Source organism: Lepus europaeus, chromosome 18 (genome assembly GCF_033115175.1).
Source record: "Lepus europaeus isolate LE1 chromosome 18, mLepTim1.pri, whole genome shotgun sequence".
Classification (NCBI taxonomy): domain Eukaryota; kingdom Metazoa; phylum Chordata; class Mammalia; order Lagomorpha; family Leporidae; genus Lepus; species Lepus europaeus.
In genome coordinates, this window is record NC_084844.1 from 31,116,835 (window position 1) to 31,142,209 (window position 25,375).

Here is a 25,375-nt window from a genome sequence, read left to right on the forward strand (position 1 = left end):
CACATGGGGACCTCCCTATCGCCCCGCCCCCGAGCCCACACCAAGCCTGTCGCCGCCGCAGTCCAAGCGGAACAGCCCAGGCTGCGGCAGGATGAAGCCGGCGGCGAGTGGCTTCACAGAGGAGCAATTCCGGGAGGCCTGCGCCGAGCTTCAGCAGCCGGCGCTGGCGGGGGCCGACTGGCAGCTGCTGGTGGAGACCTTGGGCATCAGCATCTACCGGCTGTTGGACCAGGTAGCGGCTGGCCCGCTGGAGGACCGCAGGGGCTGGTGCGCCGGGGCCAGACTCCTCGCCGAGCATGCGGGGCTGTAGCTGCCTAGCCGGGCCCTCTCCAGCGCAGGGAGGAGCTCCGCCTGGGCCCCTGCCCCAGAGAGTGCAGTGACTTTGCCTCGGGACGATCCTAGGAAGCTGCGAGGTCATGGGGTTCGGTGTCAGGTCAAGCCCGGCTGGGGAAGCAATTAGAAGCTGATGACAGGGTTAAAACGCGTGTGGGCTGAATCCTAGGCCGTGCACAAGCCTGCAAGGGACGTAGATCCCCTCCCTCTAATGGGCACCAGCGGTGTATGCGGGCGGGGGAGGTGTATGCGGGCGGGGGAGGGACGGTATCCTAGGGCCTGGAGACAGGTGGGAAAGAACTTTCCCTGCGCTGGATATGCAGAGTAGCTGGGGGCGGGGTGGGAACAATGGGGGGCTGGGGGGAGGGGAGGGGGTGTTGCCGAGAAAGGACCTTATGTAACCTTCAGTCATTTTAGTACTTCCTTTCGCTTTGACCCCTTCCTTCTAAGTTGCTCTTAATAACTTGGGTCTGAAAGTTCAGGCAGAAAGAGTAAGTCAAGGTGTAGGAGGAAAGGAGTTGGCTGTGAAGCAAGCCCCCCTCCCAGCGGGCTTGGCCTGTGGAGCCCAGTAGGCGTGCAGGTAGGCAGTGTTGCCCCAGGCTTGTCGCGGGAGGCTGGTCATTCAGAAGCGGGTTAGCAGTCAGCCACAGGTAATGAGAGTGAAACAAAGTTTCCTGGCATAGAGCCGGATTGTTGTAGTGTTCCAACAGGGAGAACCCCTAAGATTCACCTGTTTCAACCTCAGGTTTCCTTGATGGAAGAAAAATGCCTAGGGGGAAAGTGGCTATCGGAAGGGGCACCGCAGAAGTGGTAGCAGAGGGAGGATTGGAGAACTCGTGATCTTATGGGTCGTGTTGTCCGCGTGGTTGCTTTTTAAAGCAATTGCATTTTGGTTTTCATCAAGTGCCGTATGTTTATATTTTCAAACAGAAGGTGTGCATTTTCGATAGTTAAAATTTGTTCGTTTGTTGCACAGGAAGGAAAACCCTGCCTCGTGTTGTTAGGAGGTTCACATCCAGTTTCTGAGATGTGTGTGCAAGTCTTTCAGAGTTGCCTCCAACTCTGCAGGACCCAGGACAGCCACCCACCAGGAAGCATTATCCACCCCCAGATTACAATCTCGCTGAGGTTGAGCAATGCAGCTCTAAGTCAATGCGGGTGTTGGGGCTCATGAAGAAATGCATTCATATTTGCTTTGAAGATCATCCACTCACCCCCCCCACCCCCCCCACCCCCCGCCGCCAGTTACAGGGACAGTGGGGCCTGCTAATTTGAATTCTTATGAATTAATAGGTCAGGCCTTTCTGACAGAGCAGAGCGGATACTGGATGTTGGGGGAGCTGTTATATTTGTTTTATTTGCCTTGTACAAAGGTGTTATGTTTTGGTAGGCACTGTTGATCTGATTCACAATATGAAAACTACACTAGGTCCCTGCCATTTCAGGGACATTCATCTCCTAATAATAATTACCATTTTGGTGGTGCACTTGTTTGTATTTTCACCTAAAATTTCTGGGAATGTGAGGAACTTCCAGGATTTTTCCTAATTATTCTCAAATGCGTCCAGAGGAACGTGTGTCTCCAGACTGGCCTTGTGGAAACACAAGTATGACAGTCACTCACTCAACATACCCTGGATGTCTGCTGTGTAGCAGGATCTTTGGATGTAACAAGATGAACAAGAAGCTAACAGTCCAGAACAGGCAGAGGTGATTTCTCAGTGTAACTTTGACACCTTGGTTCTGCAAATGGACATGCTATCTTCTCTCTGTCTCTTCCATTTTTCTTATCAGCCGCACCAAGGCATTGGCTGAGTTTTGTGGATTCAGCTGCTCAGATGTATCTGACACCTGGCCCATGTCCTTCCCTTTCCTTTACCTTTGCTGCTTTGGGCTCTCAGCACCTGTCACCTAGAATTGCAGTGATTGCTTAGCCAGTTTCTTGGCCTTTCCCTTCTCTCCTCCCCTCTCTCCTACACATCACAGCTCAATCAAGCATCTGGAAGAGAGCCTATGATATTATCACTGTCACCTCAATGGCCTATTAATTGAAGAATTAATAATAAGAAGCATAGAATTAACTAGCACTTATTGGATACTTTTTTATAATCCAAATTTGCAGATATTTAAAAAACATTTATTTATTTATTTTCATCCATATGTGAGAGAGAGACATGCGTCTTCCATTTGTGTTCACTCCCCAATGCCTGCAATAGTCAGACCTAGGCTAGGCTGGAGTTGGGAGCCTGTAAGTCAGTTAGTATCTCCCACATGGGTGGCTGGGGCCCAAGCACTTGGACCATTATCTGCTGCCTCCCAGGATGCATGAGTAAGAAGCTGGATTGGAAGTGGAGTAGCTGGGACTTGAACCAGGCACTCTGATACAGGATGTGCATGAGCCAAGCAGGAGCTTATCCTGTTGGGCTGCAACACTTGCCCTCATGTTTTGCAGTTACTAAGTTACTATCCTCACATCAAGCCTCTGATAAATAACTATGATTACCATCTTTTTACTTGTATGGAAGCAAATGAAAGGAAAGATTAAGTTCATTTAAATTAACTACTCCACATAAAACCATACATGGAGAGTCTGAAGTGGGTCCAGTGCAATGCTATGGGTCTCAGGTGCAGTGTGCCCCTGAAGGTTCTAGTGTCTTAGTCAAAAAGGTATAAGCATTGAGGGCTCTGACTGCGCTTTCCTTGTCACTGTGCAGCACCAAAGTGGCAGCTGATTATTCCACACGTTGCCTCCCACATTCGGCATCAGCAGTGGATCTGAGCTGGGGCTCTTATTCAACAGGTCATGAAAGGAAGATGGGGAAAAAACCAAAGTTGTGATCATGATTGACATGATGCTGGAACAAAATTGTTACATTTGGAAAAGACTGAAATGAGTTCAGAGGCACCCAAAAGAGTCGTGAATATAACAAATAAAGCTTTTTAAAATTATAAAATATTGAGTAGACAAATGATTCTGAATCCTGTTCTTAAGCAAATGGGTGCTTTTGACATACAACATTTTGCTGTATTTTTAATTTTCCTTTTCTTCTATTGAGTGACAAAGTTTAGACTTGGAGTGTTTCCTCAAAGCCATTCTTTGCAATGCTGTCATCTTTGACATTTTTTCTTCCTTTGCCTAGTCTATTTCCTTTTCTTCTCTTTTCCTCCCCATGTTGAAATGGAAATAACTTACCTTTTCACAGTGCTACAGTTTTTCCAAAATGCTATCACATATAAGTTTTCATTTATCCTTAAACATGTCTGGCAGATAGGCAGCAATGGGCTTTTTATCTTAATTTATTGATGGAAATAAGAATCAGGGTATAAAAAGTGAGCCACCTCATAACTCATACCTAGCATTAACCAATCTACTTTGATCAACTCAATGCCAAGTTTATATCTTCCTTCAAGGCAAAAACTACATTCTTTTTCTGGAGGCCAACCGAAGCTAGTCCGAGACTGCCATGTGACATGGTTGGAATCAGGTGGTCCTGGATTGAAATCTCAGCCCTGCTCCACTCTCATTTATTCACGCAGGACATAATATCCCCTGCCTCCCACATGCGGCTACCCTCTCAGACAGTGGGGATATCGGCTGCATGAGGAGGCTGGAGCTGCTGTTCAGAGTTTCTTGAGCATCGGTCATAGTCATTGATGAGATTCAGCCCACAGTACAGTGTTAAATGTCCAGTGAAAATGCTATGAAAGTGGAATAAAGGAATAGAGAAATAGCATGGCAAGAGTATCCAAGGGTGGTGTGATGACATCTGTTTGAATTTTTAAAATTTTATTTATTTGAGAGGGAGGAAACATGGCTCCCATCTATCTGTTGGTTCACTCCCTTAAATGCCCACAATGGCTGGGGCTGAAAATGGGAACCAATAATTGAATCTAGATCTTCCATGAGAGTGGCAGGAATCCAACTATTTGAGCCATCACTTAGCAGGGAGCTGAAGTCAGGAGCCAGAGCTGGGAATCTAACCTAGGTATTCTGATATGGGATGCAGGCATCTTACTCACTAGGCTAGACACCCCCTTGTGATGAGTTTTAGATAAGGGGGTCTGTTTAGATAACATCTGGGTGGAATACAAGTGAATTGAGGAACTGAGTCATTGCAGACATCTGGAGGAGAAACGTACCAAACAGTGTCTCTCAAAGCTCAAACACATTTGAAACACTTGGGGTGTTATTAAAAAAGGACACCAGGCCCTACCCTTGGGATTCAGATTTAACTGGCCCAGTGTGGGGCTTGGATGATCTTTTGAAAGTGAGCAATGTTATTGCCTCCACTTTTGTGTGTTTGAAATTCTTCACAATTAAATTGTGTGTGTGTGTGTGTGCTCTGTGCTAAAACTTCCCAGCAGATTGAGATGAGCATCCTGAACCCCACTTAGTAGCTGGGTGAGCTTGATCATTGCTTCTTCATTTGGGAGCCTTGACTTTCTCACTTAGGAACCAAAGGCAAAACTTACCTTCTAGGGTTGTTGAGAGGATTTAGCGAAATGATATGTTGCAAAATTGTCTCACGCTTGGATGTTCTTTAAAATCACCTGCAGAGTCAGTTAAAATTCAGTTGAAACCCTGCTCTCAGAGTTCTGATTTGGTGGAACTGGAATGGGATTTGAGAGTTAGTAGATGTAGCCAGCTCTCCGTATCTATGGAGTCCACAATTGTGGAGTCAATATGCTCAGATTGAAAAGATTTGGAAAGAAAAAAATGCATCTGTACTGAGGATACACAGACCTCTTTTTTCTTATCATTAGTCCCTAAACTATATAACAGCTATTTATATAACTCTAATATTGTATCAGGTACTATAAAAGTTAAAATATACAGGAGGATTTAAAGTGGGTGTGTATGTATGCAGATACCATACATTTTCTATAAGAGACTTAAGTATCCATGGATTAAGTTCCTTATATTACTGGAGAGTCCTGGCACCAGTGTTCCAATATTCCATTCCACTGAATGATCTTTCTCTCTCTCTGTAGTTTTTGTTTTTTATATTCTTAAATTATAAACTTTTTTTTAGCCAGTTGCTGAGTGGTGCTGAAGCTGCTGGTCCAGTGCCCATGCTTTGAGAGTATGGAAGCATACCCAAGAGAGTTTTGACATTGAGAGGGAAAGACAAAGGTCAAAGAGGTCCCCGGGAGCTGAGAAACCACTCAACTGAGAGGTGGCAGTAAGAAACAAAATATCTCAAAAACAAAAGCAATATCCATTGGAAGGTTCATTTGCTCTGATTTTTAAATTAGTGGCCACATGGGAATCCCTGTGGCCCCCCCGAGCAGGGCTGAGCAGTTCCCCTAGGCAAAGGGCCAGGAGTCACTTAGGAAAGCTTCTCCTGTGATCTGCAGTCAGGTCTTGCAGGACCTTTGGGCTGCATTGTCACTGTGCCACTAACTACTGCCACAGGCCCTAGGCGGTGTGAAACTGGCACACAGGGGTTCCCAGCATCAATTTGGATCAAGTAAATATTGGACTGAGAAGATCTGGCTGATGACTGACTTATTTTTAGTTCTCAATGCCTGGCACTGTGAGAAAGGACTGCCTGAATGGTGCTTTGTTCTTTACTAGGTCTTCTCGTCAAAGAGGTTGGTGAGAGGCAGACAGCACTTTCCCCAGGACCGTTCTTGCCAGTGCTGTTGACTGAGTACAATTCTCAAAGCCCGGCATGACTGCAGAAGCGCTGCATTTGGGTGGGCTGGCCTTAGGGAAACGTTGGTCTGCAGGAGCGAGCAGAGATCCAGTGCAGCAAAGGACTGCTTTACCTCTGCACATGAGAAGCTGCCACTTTGCTTTTCCCAAATGGGATTGAAATGCAAGATACATTATGAGCTGCTCTTACTATAGACCTATTCTGTCCCCTTTTCCCATCCTCTGGTTACCAGCGTGATTGACAGGACAGTTATAGAACCCATCACAACTTACAGAGCTGCATTTTACTGTGTGCATTCTTCTGCTTCCAGCTGCAAAGGCCAGTTCTTGCTTCTCTTCCATCTCCCCTAAGTGCGCAGCTAGAGAGGTGTGGTAGACCCCAGTTCATCCCTCTCTCCTTGCTTCTCTGTCAGGATTAGCATGTGGGTGTGAGGCTCTGTGAGAATGCTGGCCCCCAGGTTTTGATTTGACGGAGGGTGGAGAGGGGGTGAATAGGATGCCCTACTTCTGTCTCCATTGCTTTCTCACCTTGTGTTCACCAGATTCCTGCGCGGAGTTCATTGGAGGTGGCCATTAATAAAGTGAAATGCTTATTTTCATTCCACCTTGGGACCCCTTTCAGGGAAGGATGTTCTGAATCTTTAGACATACTACCTAGCCAATGCCTGGGGGGCTCTAGGGGGTGAATCGGTGGCAGGATCAGGAAAATTGCCAAATGGAAGTTCTTAACTTTTTAAATTTGCCTTTTCTGGACATGTCTCAGCATCTTGAAGTCTCAGTGTCCTTGTCTGAAAAATAAATTTCTCGGTGGTTTATTCCTCACATTCTCACCATGTGGATAGTAGGATCATCTACATGAAGCACTCCATTGCATTCCTGGCATTTCAATAAGTGCTCAGTCTGTGTTAACTATCCTTATTCTGCAATCCTCAGAGATGAAGCCTACACCATTTCTTTAGCGACATCTCAGATGTTGAACCGCATCCGTCAGCTGCCTTCTTCACATTAGTACGTTGGTACATGCTGTCCAGTAGCAGCTGCAGAATTTGACTGCTTTCCTTTGGTGAAAGGGGCTTCCTTTTCATAACGAGGCAGCTGATGACTTGCCGCAGAGTGGCTCAAGTTGGCTAGCTTCCCCAGACCTACGCGGGGGAGGCTCCCTGTCCTGCTGAGGAATAGAAATGAGCCCTTCTGTGAGAGGCAAAGAGAACTAAATTCACACTCAAGGGTGCATTCACAGGAGTAGAGAAGCGTGATTCATGTAAGGCTGCCTTGTAATTGGTGATGTCAATGCAGACAAACACCTTAATTCGAAGGGAATGAGTGGTGCCTTTCTCTAGCTCTGGTTGGGGGATTGGGTGGAGGTCTGGCATCTACAGATTACTTGTATGTAGGGATTGCAAATGTCAGTCGCAAACATTATGACATCTTGATATTTCTCATATGTAATTGCTTGTCATCTCTTTCAGAATTTAATCTGTTTAGGACAAATAAGTGTACTGTTGGCAAAAATATTTCTTAAAGTACCTTATGGATGCCATGGCAAACAAATTGCACTTTTTTCAGGCGTCATTGCTAAGAAAATAGAACAGCTTGATGTTTAGACAAACTAGCCAGAATAACAGTGTCACAAGAATTAGTGATATTAGGAGCAAATTTCCTAAACATATGTTGCTTCTTTTGCAGCCTCCATTTTTCATTTATGTGGTGGAACGAGTCATGCTTACATCACAGAATTATTACAAGTATTCACCACCAAGCACGCTGTCCAACTTAGAGCAGATACCCCAGAGATACTGGTGGCCTAAAATGTACATTACATCACAGTTTATAATTTTCAATTCTTTAATCTTGAAAGTGTTGATTATCACCTACTTTATTAATGAAAATGACACACAATATTTGCTAAGTTCTTATTATGTGTACCCATGATAAAACTTCAGAAGGATTTTCTGAGGGGCCAGTGTCAGGTGTCTTTCTCTCCGTCCCAATTCTAGCTGTAGGCCTCAGGCAAGTGATTGAGTCTTACTGAGCTTTGTTTCTTCACGTGAAAATTAAGATAATGCCAACTTCCCTATCCACAGCATGCATTTAATTATTACTGATTGTGTGAGATGATGACCTTAAAACTGTATGGAAACTGGACTGTTCTAAGAAACAATTACTAGTATCAATGAAAGAATGTTTAGCATTTAGCAAAATGATTGGAAAAGTCTTTCAAATGCAGACTGTGTGACTGTTGAAGTGACAAGTCGCCCTGGGAAGCACATTTCAAGCTACAAAGTAGAAGCCTATGCTTGACTTCTTAGGGTCAGGAATGCAGCAGATCCCAGAAAATTATGTGGGTTTTTTTTCTGTGTTACATAGTAGAAGAAAACAGTATGAGTGGACTTTAAAAAGTTTGTGGAAAAATGGTAGTGCACCCACATGGGAGACCAGATGAAGCTCCTGGCTCCTAGCTTTGGCCCAGCCCAGCCCTGGCTGTCGCGGCCATTTGGGGAGTGCACCAGCAGATGGAAGACCTCTCTCTCTCTAACTCTGCCTTTCAAATAAATAATAAAATAGCTCTTTTTTGAAAAAGACTTTGTTTTGGTGTAGTACATTTTTGAAATCCATGCATAACTTTTTTTCATAATTTGCCTTTTCCAAAAACTTCTTGAAGACTCCTTATGATTTCTATAACAGAGTATATGACATTTTCTATATCATTGTGCAGAATTAAAAGTTAAGCTTCAATGTAATATCTATTAAGGTGTCCATTATCTGATCCTTGACAATGACAATTCATTTTAGCAATGCTTCTATGTATTTCTGTACTATTGTAACAAATTTATACATAATCAAATTTCCTTGTGAATATTCATAAGTTTAATCATCACTGTTCTGGCTATCTACTTCTCTGCTGTAGAGTCATGTGAAATAAAAACATCTGGACTTAAAGGAGACTTTTTAAAAAAATTTATTTATTTATTTGAAAGGTAAAGTTATAAAGGTAGAGGTAGAGGTAGAGGTAGAGGTAGAGGTAGAGGTAGAGAGAGAGAGAGAGAGAGGTATTCTATCTTTCCATCTGCTGGTTCACTACCCAAATGGCCATAATGACCAGAGCTGCGCTGATTTGAAACTGGAGCCTGGAACTTCTTCCAGGTCCCCCATGTGGGTACAGGGGCCCAAGGACTTGGGCCATCTTCTGCTGCTCTCCCAGGCCAGAGCAGACAGAGAGCTGGATCAGAAGAGGAGCAGCCAGGGCTCAAACTGGCACCACCATGGGGCACTGCAGGCGGCAGCTTTACTCACTATGCCACGGCGCCGGCCCCTAAAGGAGACTTTTATTCAAGTGATTATTTCGAAGAGTAGGGAAAGGGAGTATTGCAATAGGGACATTACTTTGTCCATAAGATCTACGAGTATTTGGAGAGTAAGGCTAGTGAGTTTCTCTTTTATAAGGAAGAGTAAGAAAGGCTACAAGAGATCGTGTGAGTAGTGCGATGGAGGGATGACACAGCAGTAGTGGATTGGGAATACTTTGTCTGAAGCCAGCCTGTTCTCCATAGGGGCTGGGTGCTAGCTCAACTGAGTGCCCCACAGGTCAGAGAAGAAAACAGAACAGTTCAACAAGTTTGATTGGCAAGCATTTTGTTCTGACTGATTCATGCAGACAGGAAGCTCAGGGAATTTTGAGAGTCTGTGTCTCACATCGTCATAGGTAAACAAGAGTGTTACTGAAGTTGTATGAAGAATGGCAATTCTTTGCAGTAGAGTTTTTATGGGATACAAAGGATGGTGGATTTCTTAACCTGTAGTGCTTTTCCAGGATTATAGGGTAAAATTCAACATTGTTAGCAAGGACCACTTGATCAATTAGGAGTGCTTTTGGCTGCAAGTAATAGAAAAGTGCACTAACAATGACTTAAATGGAGAGATGTTTATTTTTCTCACCTAACAAATTGTTCAAAGGTCTACAGTTGCTGGCATTGGTTTAGCTGATCAATGATGCTAAGACATTCTTTGAATAATTCTACTCTGCCTTCTAATCTTCGTTGCTTCTTGGTCATAGAATAGGTGCTGCAGTTCCAGACATCATGTCTACATTCAAAACAGGTAGGTGGGCCGGCGCCGCGGCTCACTAGGCTAATCCTCCGCCTTGCGGCGCCGGCACACCGGGTTCTAGTCCCGGTCGGGGCACCGATCCTGTCCCGGTTGCCCCTCTTCCAGGCCAGCTCTCTGCTGTGGTCAGGGAGTGCAGTGGAGGATGGCCCAAGTCCTTGGGCCCTGTACCCCATGGGAGACCAGGAGAAGTACCTGGCTCCTGCCATCGGATCAGGGTGGTGCGCCGGCCGCAGCGCGCCTACCGCGGCGGCCATTGGAGGGTGAACCAACGGCAAAAAGGAAGACCTTTCTCTCTGTCTCTCTCTCACTGTCCACTCTGCCTGTCAAAAATAAAAAAATAAAAACAGGTAGGTGTCATGTGGCTACCTCTGCCTGCTCAATAAGCCAGAAAGGTATTAGCTGTGTATATTACCATAGGCATTCTCTTACCAAGGAAGAAAGACATCTTTTGTTTTTTCTGATAAGTTTATCCAACACATGAAATTGACTAATTCATAACCACCAACATAATCCTTTTCTCATTTGAAGTATAGCACACTGAATGTCCTATAAATGGGGAATTAAAAAACATTCTAGGATTTTTTATTCTAGGTTTGGAAATTGAGCCATTTTTACAGACAGTTTTCAGAAGGAGCTTCAGGGAAATTCAGAAATCTTCTGAGTAAACTTACTTGGAGTCATTAAAGAAAAAGCTAGCAAGATTGGGAAAACATGTCAAATATTATAAAGCATTTATGTGTCAAATTTTGAAGAGATCTTACATATCAGTAATAAAAACTTTGCTCAAATAAAACTATGAATTATGCTTTTTATACCAAATTGTCCACACAATGGCATACAATCCTAGTAACGTGATCTTTTGCTATTGGTTATGGTATACACTTGGTTCATACTTTCTTAAAGCATTTCAAAAAATACAAAGGGTCTTCAAAAAGTTCTTGGGTAACATGTGTTACGAAAAAAGCATGCATGGATTTCAGATTTTTTTTTCACCAAAAGAAATTTACATATTTTAATTCCATTTTACATGAATGTTTTGAAGTTCCCTTGGAAATAGAGCTCTAATATGTTAATACATTTTCCCTGAAATTCATCTAGAAGGAAGTCCTCTCATAAAAAATGATTAGAATTATGGACCCAGTGTTTTTACAAGCATGATTATTCTGCAAATATTTACTCTCATCAAAATATCTGTAAACATAATCTTAGTAGAATAATTAAACTAGGTGTGATCTCTTCATCACCTCAATATAATATTAAGTTAAAAATACAAACACACACTGTTTATACCATACTATACCCATTCTGTAACACATTGAAATGTTTAGTTACTTAAAAGAAATACTGCATGCCAGGTGCAATCAGAAGGTATTTGTGGCATTCTTTGTTGTTTTGGCATTTTCAAGATGTCACATATTTTTTATAATTATAAAAAATCTCTCTGTAACTCTGCCTTTTAAATAGCCAAGCAAATCTCTAGATAAAATAAGGGAAATTGTCAAAATAGTTCATTCTAGTGGTGCTTCCGTTTTTCTCTTCCTAGAGTGCTTTTTATTCTCTATGCTATGTATAGGATTGAGGTCATGAAGGTTTGCTAGGGAATTGGTTGAAGGAAGAAATTTGTCTTAGTCTATGCGGATACCCAAAGCTAAGTCATGTAAGGTTGGTCATTTTCTTATCATAACATGTAATATCTGTTTTTCTTGTGTTTATAGAAAACAGCGTCCCTGTGTTCTTGAACAAGCTGCTATTTGTTGCCTCTAAAGTTTATTGAGGAAAATTTGCATGCATGGTTGTAAATATATGGGCTTGTATCAACACTTGCTGTGTTTTCATGTGTGTAGGTGAGAGGGGGCAGGAGGTAGAAGGAGATGTTCCCTCTGAGGCCCACCCTTCTCTTGGGTCATCCCTGATGTGGCAGTAAGTTCAGATATCCTGGCTGTCATTCACTGGTTAGAAACCCTCATGTGAAGCCACATATTTGTAGAGGCGCGTGGTCCTTAACGACTGACTTGTGGTTTTCCCTTGCCGGTTACTTCTGTTTACGTCTGAGATTCCTAATCTGGGTTGATTATGCCCAGGTTGGGCCACCTGAGCCGGAGGCCTTGAAGCTTTAGTGTCTCTTAGAGTATTCTCCGTATTTACCCATGACATGGTGTTTCAGAACGTGACTTCAGGCATGAACAACTAGTCATTACACTGTGTTAGCACATCGAAGCAAAGGTTCCTCTAACAATCCATCTTTCTTTGTTTACTTTCCCTATTTTTTTAAAAAAGATTATTTATTTGAAAGGCAGAGTTACAGAGAGGCAGAGGAGGGAGAGCAGGGGGAACGGGTCTTCCATCTGCTGGTTCATTCTCCAAATGGCCGCAATAGCTAGGGCTGGGTCAGGCTAAAGCCAGGAGCCAGGAATTTCTTCCAGGTCTCCCATGCAGGTGCAGAGACCCAAGGACTTGGGCCATCTTCTACTGCTTTCCAGGCCATTAGTAGAGAGCTGGATCAGAAGTGGAGCATCCAGGATTCAAACTGGCACCCATATTGGATGCTTGTGCTGCAGGTGACAGCTTTACCCACTACGCCACAGTGCCGGCCCCTACTTTTGCTTTTACATTAATCTAAGAATCATTGTTTTAATCTTAACAATAGAAGCTTAGGAACCCTGTGCAGTGGCATAGTGGGTGAAGCTGCTGCCTGCAGTGTTGGCATCCCATATGGGTGCCATTTTGAGTCCTGGCTGCGCCACTTCTGATCCAGCTCTCTGCTATGGCCTGGGAAAGCAGCGGAAGATAGCCCAACTCCTTGGGCCCCTGCACCTACGTGGGAGACCCAGAGGAAGTTCCTGGCTCCTGGCTTTGGATTGGCTCAGCTCTGTTGCGGCCATTTGGGAAGTGAAACAAAGATGGAAGAGCTCTCTCTCTCTCTTTATATCTCTCTCTCTGCCTCTGCCTCTCTGTAGCTTTGCTGTTCAAATAAATAAATATTTAAAGAAAAAGAAGTAGTGGCTTAAGAGTCAAAATTGTAAGTTGCCATGATACGGAGAGTGACGTGTGCAATGGAGTCACTGCTGGTCCAGGACCCTCACGGACAAGGATATGGCTTCACATGAAATCAAGGCAACCCTTGTTGGACTTGGAATTTAGAACTGGTCTTTTTCTGAACAAAAGGAACTAAGACGATTTGAGGCAGACGTTTCTTCCCATTTTGAGTCCTTTATAAAGAAGCACTTGTTGATAAGTTATCTGTCTTGGAACTGATAAAATACCGTGGTGGGTTTCGTTATGCCTCATGCATATTTAAAAATCTACCCACCCTGGAACTTTAGCTGACTGCATGACACCCCTACTTGGATGTCTAATGAGCATTTCAAACTCCAGGAATACCCATGATTCCCTCCAGAGCCCACAAATCACCGCAGAGTTTTCTTTGTCATAGAAAGTAGAGCTGCCTCCTACCTGGTTGTTCAAGCAAAGGCCTCAGAGCTGTCCTTGGTTCTTTCCCTTCCCCAGCAGCCAACTTGTCAGTAATACCTGGGGACTCTGACTCCAACACACCTTCTCCTTGTCACTCTCACTCTTACTGCCTCCTGGTTCAAGTCAGTAGAATCTTCATCTCTTATAGGGACTAGTGCACCTTTTTTTTTTTTTAACCCATCTCTTAGTTTGCTTTATGATCTGTTTTCTACCAAGCAGCAAGAATGATCTTTAAAAAACTATTACTCAGATCTGGTCATTCACCTGTTTAAAGCCATCCAGTAGTTTTCCATAGCAATAAGAATAAATTTTTAAAGAATAATTATTTTGTATATTTGAGAGGCAGATAGAAAGAAAGAGAACTTCCATCCACTGGTTCACTCTCCAAATGCCCACAGTAGCTAGGGCAAGGCCAGGGTCAGAGCCAGAAACTGGGAAATCAGTCCAGGTCTCCCATCTGAATGGCGGCTGTCCAACCATGTGAGCCGTCACCTGCTGCCTTCCAGGTTGCTCATTAGCAGGAAGCTAGAATCGGAGGCAAAGTCAGGTCTTGAACCCACACACTCTGATATAGGACGTGGGCATCCCAACTGGCATCTTGACTGGGAGGTCAAATGCCTTCTCTGAGAACAAAATCTTTGCCTCTTAACCTGTTTACCAAGTCCAGTGGTGTCCGTCTCCCACAGCCTTGCTAACCTCGGTTCCTACCACTCTCTGCCATCCAGAGTTCTCTATATTCCACATTCTTCAGGCATCCTGTTCATCAACCTTAGGGCCTTCCTCCTGCCAGAAACTGGCTTCCTCCATCTTCATATGGTTGGCTTATTCTTACATTAGAACAAGAGATCCTGATAAACGTTACCCACCACGGTTGCCTTTTCTGACCCTAGATACCTCCTACCAAATGTATCATTTATCACCTAATCCTTCTTATATCCTGTTTAAATTACTTGCGGGCACGTGTAGCCATCCCCACCACGAATTCCTACCTGAGTGGTACAAGATCCTTGAGAGCAGGGGCCTTGTTTGCTTTGTCCCATTCTGTCACTTAAGGCCACAGAGGAGGTCAGGGTGGCATGCAGGTTGTCCCCAGCTGTTTTTCACACGGTGTTCAGCTTTCTTCCAACTTGGGAACCCATAGATTGCTTCTCCCTGATGTGTTTCACCAGGAAAGTGGACTTTATGAGTATAAAGTCTTTGGTGTTCTGGAGGATTGCTCGCCAGCACTGCTTGCAGACGTCTATATGGACTTAGACTACAGAAAACAGTGGGACCAGTACGTTAAAGGTGAGTAATGCCCACTTGTGAAAAAAGTAAATTGTAAAATCTATGCTTATTTATTCTACCAATAGAAAGGGCTCGAATTAATTTCTACTAAATTGTTCTTCCTTTTAAATTTTGACATGAATCATTTTTAGACTAATTTATTTGAAAGGCAGAGTGATGGAGTGGGGGACATACAGACACACACCCACCCACACACACACATGTAGAAAGACATAAAGGAAAAAAGAGAGAGTTTATTTCCCAAATTTCTCCAACAGCCAGGGCAAGATTAGGCTAACAGGAGCTAGGGGGTTCATTTGGGTCTCCCTCATGCATAGCAGGCACCCAAGTAAGTACTTGACCCATCATTTGCTGGATCCCAGGGGGCACAGGAGCAGGAAGCTGGATAGGAAGTGCAAAGTAGCTGGAACTTGAGCAAGGTACTCCCATATGGGGTACAGGCACCCTAAATGGTTGCTTAACTCACTGTGCCACACCACCTATCCCTAAAAAAGTCTGACAGGTACACTTGCTGTCCTTAGTACTTGCTGCTAACATATTCTTAGACCCACTCCACAGTTTGCTCTGGGGACTACTTTGCTCTCATTGCTGTTACTTTCCCATGTGCCTAGGTGGTCACGGAAGGCTTTTAGAAGGAGACGATGTCTGAGGTTTGTTTTGGAAGTTGAATTAAAGTTTTCCAGGCAGATGAGAATACATGTGTGTGAGGGGATGAGGAAATGAGTGGATTAGGGGCATTCTAGACCCACAGAGCAGCGTGAGTGAAGCAGGAAAGCACGAAGCACCTCCCACAGATTGTCCTAGCTGCCATTGCTCTACTGTCAGTACTACAAGTATGGAGGAGGGTCCAGACCCCCTAGTGCCTAGCATGGCTACCTGGCCTCAGGTTTTACTCTATAGAGTTATGAAATATGCTAAATAGGGTTCCACCTAGCACTTGGAGTGTGACCTTTGCCATCTCTAGCAGAAGGTACTAGAAAATCAGAGCTCACTAGGGGCACATCAAGTCTTTAGTCAGAACTCTTGGTTGTAAGTAACAAACAGTCAACTGAAGAGTAAGAAAAGAAGAAAAGAGAAAAGTTTATTGGCTCATGGTGTTGACAGACAGGGGCTTCTGTCTTCTAGGACAGCTGCATTTGGAAACTCCAGTAATTTCCTGCAGAATGTTTCTTTCTCCATCTCTGACCTCTCTTGTCCTCTGTGGTGACCTAGTTCTCAGGCAGATTCCTACCTGATATGTCCATCAGAAGATCCAGGCATAGGTACTAACCATGCAGATAACCCCAGAGGAAAGAGACTCCATGTTCCTAGCAATGGCAGCAGGAGTTCCAGGACTGGCTCTCACCGGCTCAGCCTGAAGCATGGGCTTATACCCTGTAAGCATTCATCATGCATCTGGGGAACTTTGGGTTCTGAAAGGCCCTTTCTGTTTTGGGAGCAGCCAGACTCTCCCTGGCCCTATCTCCCCAGCTGCCATGGTGCAGTCTCTTGAGCCAGACTCTGCCAACACCATGCACACAAGGCTTCAGTTTGTAAAAAGCCAATGTGAAGAAGCAGACAGCAAGCAAAATGTATTGTGTGTGTGTGTGTGTGTGTGTGTGTGACAGCTAAGGCATCTGACTTTAGGAGAAGATCCCCTGTTGTTTCCTACCCAGCATCAACAGCTTGTGCTAGGGTGTCTAGTCGAAGGGAAAGAGCAATTTGGCTTTGCTAGAACAATCCTGAGACTGAAAGCTTCCCGCTGGTCCTCCTGGATATGATGAGTACCTGAGAGCCTTACTGAGCCACTTCTGGTCTGCCTTGCTAGGGTGGCAAACTGAGACTCAGGTCAAGAGCAACATCCATGAATTAATTACTGTGACCTTGTCTTACTCATTTTCCAAGCCCTGGAATTACTGCAGCTTCAATCTTGCTTAAACCTAGAGCATGGTGATACCCTGAAGGAAAATTGAAATGCTGATGGGAGAAGGAAAAATCAACTTGGAGTGTGTAAATGCAACCACGTGTCCATTCCTCCCCTCCCCTCAAGGGCCATTGTGAGCCTCCTGTGGCAATAATGGGCTGGCAATTTCTTTAGCCCATGATCTGCTTCCAGTGGGCTTTTTGTTAAAAGCTAAGTTAATCTCCTTCAGCATTTCCTCAAGAACTCTCTTGGCTACTGCAGTAGCCCTAGCTCAGCTACTTACTGCACAGACTGGGCAGAGGTTTGTATGTCACTAACTTCCTTTATTACCTGCCTCCAAGAGGTGACTACTGTTTGCATGCTGTAGCACAATGGAGTGAGTATTAAAGGAATATGGTCCCTGTACTGTGGCATAATGTGAAGAAATACGACAGAGAAATAAGAAACATGGGGAAGAGATAAGAAACTTACTCTTGATACTTTCTAGCTATTTAGAGAGGACATTGGTGGTTCCAGAAGCTTCATTACCCATTGAATGCTCTAGACTAAGAGACTGCCTCAGTCTCAGGCTATCTACCTGTAGTTTGTCAAGAAACTCAGAGGGAAAGCGCTCAAAAGCAAAACTATTGGTACTCTAGTGACATCTGGTGGTCATTCTGGTTTTAAAACCTCTGACAATTTATTATTGGATGCTTGATTTTGTTTCACATACCTGATGATCTTGTCTGTGTTATACAAAGGACGAGTTCTGATAGGCTCATTTATTTTTGCTGTGTTTTTCTGCTTTCCAGATGGTAAATAACGTGTCTATGGTAATTGATTTTTCTGATAATTCTATGCCTTGGGAGCTAGTGGTTTATCGTATCCTAAGGTCATCCTATGTAGGCTTCTTGTTTGTCGCAGCCAGGGATATTTCCAGATGCATTAACTTCTTTTGTTCTCCTTTAGAACTCCATGAAAGCGATTGCAATGGAGAGACTGTGGTCTACTGGGAGGTGAAGTACCCTTTTCCCATGTCCAACAGAGATGTATCCTTTCCACAAAGCACGTTGTTCCACAGCCCTCTGCGTTTCTGTGCCTGTCAGCCATTGCCCAGTGCAGGGGTGCTGGAGCTGGTCTCCCAGCAGGAGAGGACAGCATTGTCTTTGATGTTTGCTGAAGCATCTGCTGAAGCTATTGCTTCTTGTGTGGCTTTGGAGACCTCAGAATGTGATGTCTGGGCCAGACCACATGGAGCACCCATAATTGTGGTCATTGAAGAGCAGTTCATACTTTCTAGCTGCCTAGGACTTGAAATTGTTGGACCCCAGAATTGGGGACCCAGAGGGCACTCTTTGTAAGGAATTCTTAGTACAGCTTCCTCAATCTATGGGGCAGGAATGGGATCCCAAAGGGTTGAGATGACAGAGGCATTGAGGTTCTTAGTGATGGAGCAGGCACCAGCACTCACACCCCTACATTTCCTGCTCTCCCCAAACCTACCTCTGGTGTCAGTTGACTCCATGGCCATCCCTCCTTAGCTGTTCACTCTGGATGTTGGAGGTGTGCTGCCCCTTTTCCCCACTTCTTGGCTTATGAGATGAAACAGTTGAATGAGGGCCAGTGCCGCGGCTCAATAGGCTAATCCTCCACCTTGCGGCGCCGGCACACCGGGTTCTAGTCCCGGTCGGGGTGCCGGATTCTGTCCCGGTTGCCCCTCTTCCAGGCCAGCTCTCTACTGTGGCCAGGGAGTGCAGTGGAGGATGGCCCAGGTCCTTGGGCCCTGCACCTGCATGGGAGACCAGGAGAAGCACCTGGCTCCTGCCTTCAGATCAGTGCAGTGCGCCGGCTGCAGCGGCCATTATGGGGTGAACCAATGGCAAAGGAAGACCTTTCTCTCTGTCTCTCTCTCTCACTGTCCACTCTGCCTGTCAAAATAAATAAATAAATAAATAAATAAATAAATAAATGAAACAGTTGAATGAAATGTGGGGAAATTTAGCTGGCACTCCAAGGTTCTAAGAAGTCCCCTTCAGAGTAGCCTGGGAAGGTGGAGTGGACATTTGCTGGAGGGTGGGATGGAGCAGGATGACTGACAGATAGGGGGGACTTCCACTCCGTCACTTCTTCCTTCCATCACAGCAGCTGAATGTTTTACAGGTTGAATTTCCATAGGAGATCCTCCCAAGAAAGGCTCTTGTAGAATAAAATAATGTTTGGGAGACATTGAGTTGGATGCTCACTGGGCCCTTTTCTAGCTCTGACATTGTATAGATGTTCATGTTTCTAAATACTCTCTAGAAAGAGAGGGAAAATGGGTGTGTTTGTATGTGTTTTTCTGTTCATTTGTGACTGTCCTTGCCTCCAACTAGATTACAAACACCCTAACAGTTTGTTTCTTGGCACAATATCCACTTACTGCTCTTTTGGGAAGGCATCATTTACATTTCAACAAATTGTTGATTAGTGAATCATTTAAATGTTATGTGGTTGTCTTTAATCCTGTCACCAACTGTCGGACTTAACAGTTAAGGAAACTGGGGCAAGAGAAGTTGGGGACTTCACTCAGGTTCACACAGGTAGTTGGTGGCAGAGGCAAGTTGGAGACTCAGGTCCAGCAGTTGGTAGTCCTGAGCAGGTCATGATCTCACCTCTCTGATGTCCCATTCATTAAGCTCAGGAATGGACACTTGGGGCTCCTTGAAGTTCCCTTTCATTGGTTTTCCAATGCTACACAGTCCTGTAATGAGTTTCTTTGTCTTTATATAGGGACAACAATTCATTGCCTAATAATGGAAACACATGCTGAGAAGTGTGTCAGGTTCGGCACTCTGTGAACATCCTTGAGTATACTTGTACATACCTACGTGGCCTAGGCCAATCACTTGACCTGGTCTCTTGATGCAATCCAAGGACAGTAAACATGAGACGTAGGAGGTTGTGCTCAGCTTATCACAGCATACTCCTTTACAATAAACTATTTTTGATAAATGGAAGGAGTATTCTCCAAACAACCATAAAAGGATAGTAAATATATAAACTACTAACATAATCATTCATTATTATTATCAAGTATTATGTATTGTACGTCATTGTAGGTGCTATCCTTTAAACACCTGCCAAGGCAGTAGGTTTGTGTACACCAGCATCACCACAAACACATGAATAATGTGTTATAAGGGCTACAACATCATTAGGCAATAGGAATTTTTTTATCACCATTATAATCTTATGGGGCCACTGTTGTATATATGGTCTATCATCAAGCAAAATGTCATTATGCATTGCAAACTGTGTGTAGATTTCTCTGGTAAGGGTTATTAATTCTTCAGAGCAGAGAATATTCTGATAGAAAAGAACCTTAGTTTTGAAGCAAAAGATCCTGGGTTAAGTCTGAGCACGTTCCCTAGTTTGCTGTGACTTTCAAAAAGCTGTTCACTTCTCTGGGCCTCAGAGAACTGACGGCTCTCCAGTTGTAGGCTGTATGGTACATTGGCATCGCCAATGCTTTAAAGACATTCTGCAGAGTTTTAGTCACTATGTCAAGGTAATCTTTCCTCACTGAGGTGTCAGGTGATGTCTCTTGTTCACAAGTTGTGGAGAGTGATACGATGACAATATTTACTGTAAGAAAAAAGACAAAGACTCAGGAGAAAGGAAAGCCAGAACCAGAGTAATGTCATCTCTCCCCTGAACCATCTGAGGACTTTACTCCTCAGTCCTTGGAGTGCGGGGCCATAGGTTGCCAAGTGGGAGGCATGGGGTGACAGGAGGTACTACAGAGACAAGGTGGCATGGGGCTGGGGTTGTTCTTGTGTTGTACTAAATGTAATTGTGTTGTTCTTAGAGTGACTTTTGTTTTAGGCTTCTCGTTGCTTCTAGTGTGAAACCCAACATTGTTATTTGAAATTATCCATGCCACTTTCACATGTTAAAGAGTTGGACCCCATCTAGCTGTGACATTCTAACTAGGTTTTTGGAGTCTGGGTTCGGATTGAGGTTCCATCACTTCATCTGGGCTATGGGGTCTTGGGTAAGTTCTTTGCCTTTCTGACCCTCAATTTTGTCATGTGTAAGATGAGGGTTCTTATACCTACTCACGGGGTCTTTTTAAGATTGTATTTGATCCGCTATATGTGTAAAACACATGATGTTTCTCATGTGGTAAGAACTCAATGAGTAGTGACTCATGTTTCTTGGGATTTAATTATCTTGCCTAGGATTGGGCCATGGACCTGGTGGTTGTTTTGTGAATGTTTACAGAGATGGAATGGCTTTGTTTTTCTTGGTGAACCAGTAGGAACCTAGAACCAGCATCTGCCTATTAAATATTCAGGCATTCATGTGTCTTCCTAAGTCACCAATTGACATCTTATTCGATATCTGCTGTGCACAGAGATCCATAAAAAACAGGACAGAGAGGAGTAACACCATAATAGTCTTTCAAGTGCTTCTTCTGCCCCAGTCTTTGTTTCTGACCCCACCAAGCTTGCCTAATGGGCAGTGTTACTTAGGGAAAGAGTCTCAGATGCAGGATCACACAACTGATAAGGGACTAATCCTCTCCCATCTCCTTACACCTTCTTAGTGAAAGAAGGAAAGCTTTCTTAGCATAATTAAAGACATCAAGAAGTCATTCTCCTGCTCCAGGCAGGCTCTCAAATGAGAATACTAAGTGGTACAAGGAGCAGTCAGTCTTGTAGTGCAGATGGTGAGAGCAAGCAGGTGTGTGAGGTGCTCACAGATAGCAGCACGTGCCCTTGCTTCCCATTCATGGAGCCATGCCTTAACTCACAATGCAGTATGTGTACATCCGGCAGCGGCAAGAACTGGACGTGGAAGGGCGGAAGATCTACGTGGTCCTGGCCCAGAGCACCTCTGTGCCTCAGCTTCCCGAAAGGCCAGGTGTGATTCGTGTGAAGCGCTATAAGCAGAGCCTGGCGATTGAGAGTGATGGCAAGACGGGAAGCAAAGGTAAAGCCGGGGCACGTGGGCCGTACTGATGGAGAGGTGTGGCAGGTGTATGGAGCTTATCTTGGAGGTCAGAGGGTGGCCACTAGTGCAATACACCTGGGGAGAGGTTTATTCCACCCACTCAAAGTTGGCTAGAGCATGACTTAAGTGTCTGAATCTGACCCACGCCATTCTTTACTGATTCTTGCATTGTCCAGGTGAAAGCCAAACACAAAAAGTCAACAAGAAGGTTTAAAAATTCATTTCAGGCTAACTAAGAGGGCTGGCAGGTCCGCTAGGAGGATGCAGGTCTTGGTTAGCACAAACCCTGAGATGTAGGACCTGCCCTGTTTGCTTTGCAGTCTCCAGGGAAGAGCACTCTGGGCAGAGAGAAGGGTGTGAGGCCACCTGCTGTATTGGAACAAGTGTAGCCTTGCTTCCTCAGCAAAAATCTGAGCCACGGTTCTGATGCTCATTAGGTTTGTCACCTCAAGTATGTCACCTAGCTTTTATGAGTCTCTCTTTTGTCAATTACAAAATGATGAGGTTAACTTTTTTGGTTGCTTAGGGTGTTTAAATGAGAGACTATATCTGAGTGTCTCGCATTTGTCATGTTTTTAATAAATAGTAGCAGAATGAGCCTGTGGCTATGTTTTTTGAAAATGCTTATATATAAATATGCTGTTAGGCAAGTCACTGGAGACAGAAATCTAGCTGAATTATAGGCCACCTCTCTCCATATTTTCTAGGCTAGAATATGAAAGTATAAAGTTTAGAGGGTTTTGTTGCTGGAATGTCCCAATTTTTTCCCCTCTTTCTCAATTGTCCTTTCTTTTCCCCTCTAGTTTTCATGTATTACTTCGATAACCCGGGTGGCCAAATTCCGTCCTGGCTCATTAACTGGGCCGCCAAGGTGAGCTCCCAGGAGGCAGGAGGGGGAAGTGTGTTTGACAAATGTTGACTTAGCCTGCAGGGCTCTCAGGCTGAAGAGACACATTGTCTCAGGCATAATGAGGCTCTTTTATGAAGAGCTTGGTTGAGTGACTTTGGTCAGGGCTGGGCTTGCTAACATCCAGGATAGAGGCAGGGACAAAAGACAAAGAATTGTTAGCTTGCAGGGGTAGCGCCTCCCTGTTAGTTCCCTGAGAACCAGCCAGGATCACTCTCTGGAACCTCTGGACAATAGCCTGCTCCCTGGAGGCGCAACAGTGCCTTTGCAATCTTGTATCTGTGTCTGGTGGAGAAGACGGACTGACCTGGCTTAGAGATGATGCACAGGGCTTTGGTGTCAGGCAGATGTGGTTTTGAATCCTGCCTCTGCTATTGACTGTCTTGTTTTATTGAGGGAAGCCATTACTTTTTCCTTTTTTGAAAGTAAAGATGGATATGAGCTATCCTGGGAGTGGTATTCCATAGGGCAATGTTTGGGACGTGTCTCTGGTACAATGTTCAGCACTAGCTAAGTAATACTATATTCTGTTCTTTGACCCCAAACCCTTACCATCTTCTAATTCTATAAAGCAAATTCTTTCCCTTGTTTTGGGGAGAAGAATCCAGCACCCCAGTTTAATCCCATGTCCTGTGTTTTTTGTTTCGTCTTTTTACTTCTCAGGAAATGATATCTCAGAAATGTCTTCACTCTTTGCCAACGAAAGCCAAAATAGAAGGCGATGCCTTGCCACAGCAGCTCCTGCCATCCCATCCCATCTTAGCTGTGCCCTGGGGCATCCCTTTCATCGTTCTCTGTGCCCACATTCTGTTGAAATCTGGTCAGGGGCCCTGTTGTCTTTTATTCTCAAAGCCGTCTTTGTTTACCTCTTGCCACATCTCGGAGAAGCCAGAGTGGCTGCTATGAGGACATCAAAATGACAGTCTCTCTTCCTTTGCAGAATGGAGTTCCTAACTTCTTGAAAGACATGGCGAAAGCCTGCCAGAACTACCTCAAGAGAACCTAAGAAAGAGGATGGGAAGCTGTAAGCCCATGGAATGACGTCTCTGGAAGGGCCACACCCAACGGATGCTCAGCTTTCCTCTACACGTCTGCCTTCAGAAGCCTGCACACCCTATAGCACCTTGTCCCACAGCGTGTTTGCCTGACACCTAGCTCACCCTCTAGGCTTCCTTTCCCACTGTCACCCCACCCCTGGCCCTACTGGCTGGCTGCCTTAGTCCACTGTTGAATATGGGGCAGATTAGGGAGACCTTTGCTTGTTTATTTTAAGAAGGGAAGTCCTCAGTTGGGAACACAATCATTCCATTGTGCCATTTTAGGGGGATGGGTGGGTGGAGGAACAACAACAAAATCTCAGAATGACTATTTCCAGCAGGCTGGCTCCTTCCCAGAATATGATTTCTTGCAACCTGGGAGGGGCTGCTGGAAGCTGCTGTTCTTTCAGAATGGACTTTCTGTGTGCCCCACCTGGGAGCTACGTGCTGATGGCCATTCATTGTAGGCTTGATTAGGCTGAGATTGGAAGTGATAACCCAGGAAGGCTTTCTCCATTCCTACTTGTGGAGGATCGGTAGCTGTTATGATACAAACCCTCTGAGAAGCAGGAGCAGCCTGACTGAGCACATGCTGGGATAACCGTTTTCTCCTTAGTATCCATGTCTGGATTTTTCTCTTCTCCCTCTGCTCCTGGACAAAAACTGTCCACACCTCTGTAGCTCTGCATTTTGCTGGAAACTGAGGCATCCAGATGGCTCTGGCTGCTGGCAAAAGCAAAGATGCTTTGTGCACAGCCACGTGGTAGAGTGTCTTCCTGGGCAGGAAGAATTCCCCTTCTAGAGTGTTTGGAGATGTGGAAGCGATGATAGTTCATAGTCAGGGAACGGTTAATCAATGGCTTACTTCATTCTATGCCTTTTTTTCCTCAGGAATTTTACCTAAGCTGTTTGCCTCTTCCACCACCTAAAGGACTATCAATTTCATGTGTATTCTCCTGAATCTTGGTAGTACAAGATACTCTGTGGCCAAAGGCACAAACTTGATGATCTCAGGGATCCAATTTTAATCACTATGTATGATGATACTGAACTTTGATTACCAGATGTAGGAATTCAAGCTATCAAGCCCGAGGAAGGGATTTGTTAAAATTAGGTACCTCAGATTCTATGTTTTATCTCTAAAAAGAAAAGCATATCCCATAATGAATAAAGAATGACTTAAACTTGTCCTGTGTACAGCTTCCTTCCTCTCTTGTTTCTTTTTGTGAAAATGAATCAGTTAGGTCTCCTGTTTGCAAGAGACATCCCATGTAACTTACAGACTTGGACATCAAAAAGAATTTTGGGCTCACTTGTATTCAGTGCCAGGTGGAGGTGGCTTCTGGTAAGGAGTGATATAGATGCTAAAACTGAGATTGGAATTCAGCTGTTCTTTGCTTATTTTCATTGTTGGACTGCATTTTGAGGGGGGTTGCTGCTCACAGCAATGAGTAGACCTGCATCTTCCCAAGCTTGTACCAAGACAAAAAGAAGTATTTCTTTCCAGTAGCTCTTGCACTAATACATAATTTATATGTGCATCTATGCCCCGGTCATTATGGATGGTCATAGGAATATATTTAATATAATTATGCAAAGAAATAAAATTTAGTGTTAAAATATAAGTAACGTAGCTGGAATTTAATTTTAGATAAGCTAAATCTAAATGCCCAATGGTATAGAAATCAAGTAGAAAT

At 44.4% G+C, this 25,375-nt stretch overlaps 1 protein-coding gene across 2 annotated transcripts; it reads left to right on the forward strand.

Moving 5' to 3' along the window:
* The first annotated feature begins 68 nt into the window (after positions 1 to 68).
* Positions 69 to 25,146, forward strand: PCTP (phosphatidylcholine transfer protein). Of its 2 annotated transcripts, XM_062175021.1 has the most exons (6): positions 69 to 232; positions 14,740 to 14,857; positions 17,709 to 17,788; positions 21,542 to 21,713; positions 22,538 to 22,605; positions 23,582 to 25,142. In XM_062175021.1, the coding sequence occupies exons 1-6, from the start codon at positions 92 to 94 to the stop codon at positions 23,645 to 23,647; spliced, it is 645 nt and encodes a 214-aa protein (XP_062031005.1). In that variant the 5' UTR covers positions 69 to 91; the 3' UTR covers positions 23,648 to 25,142. The 2 variants fall into 2 exon arrangements, with proteins under 2 accessions (XP_062031005.1, XP_062031006.1); XM_062175022.1 differs by lacking the exon at positions 22,538 to 22,605 and having other exon boundaries at positions 23,582 to 25,146.
* Positions 25,147 to 25,375: the final 229 nt, after the last annotated feature.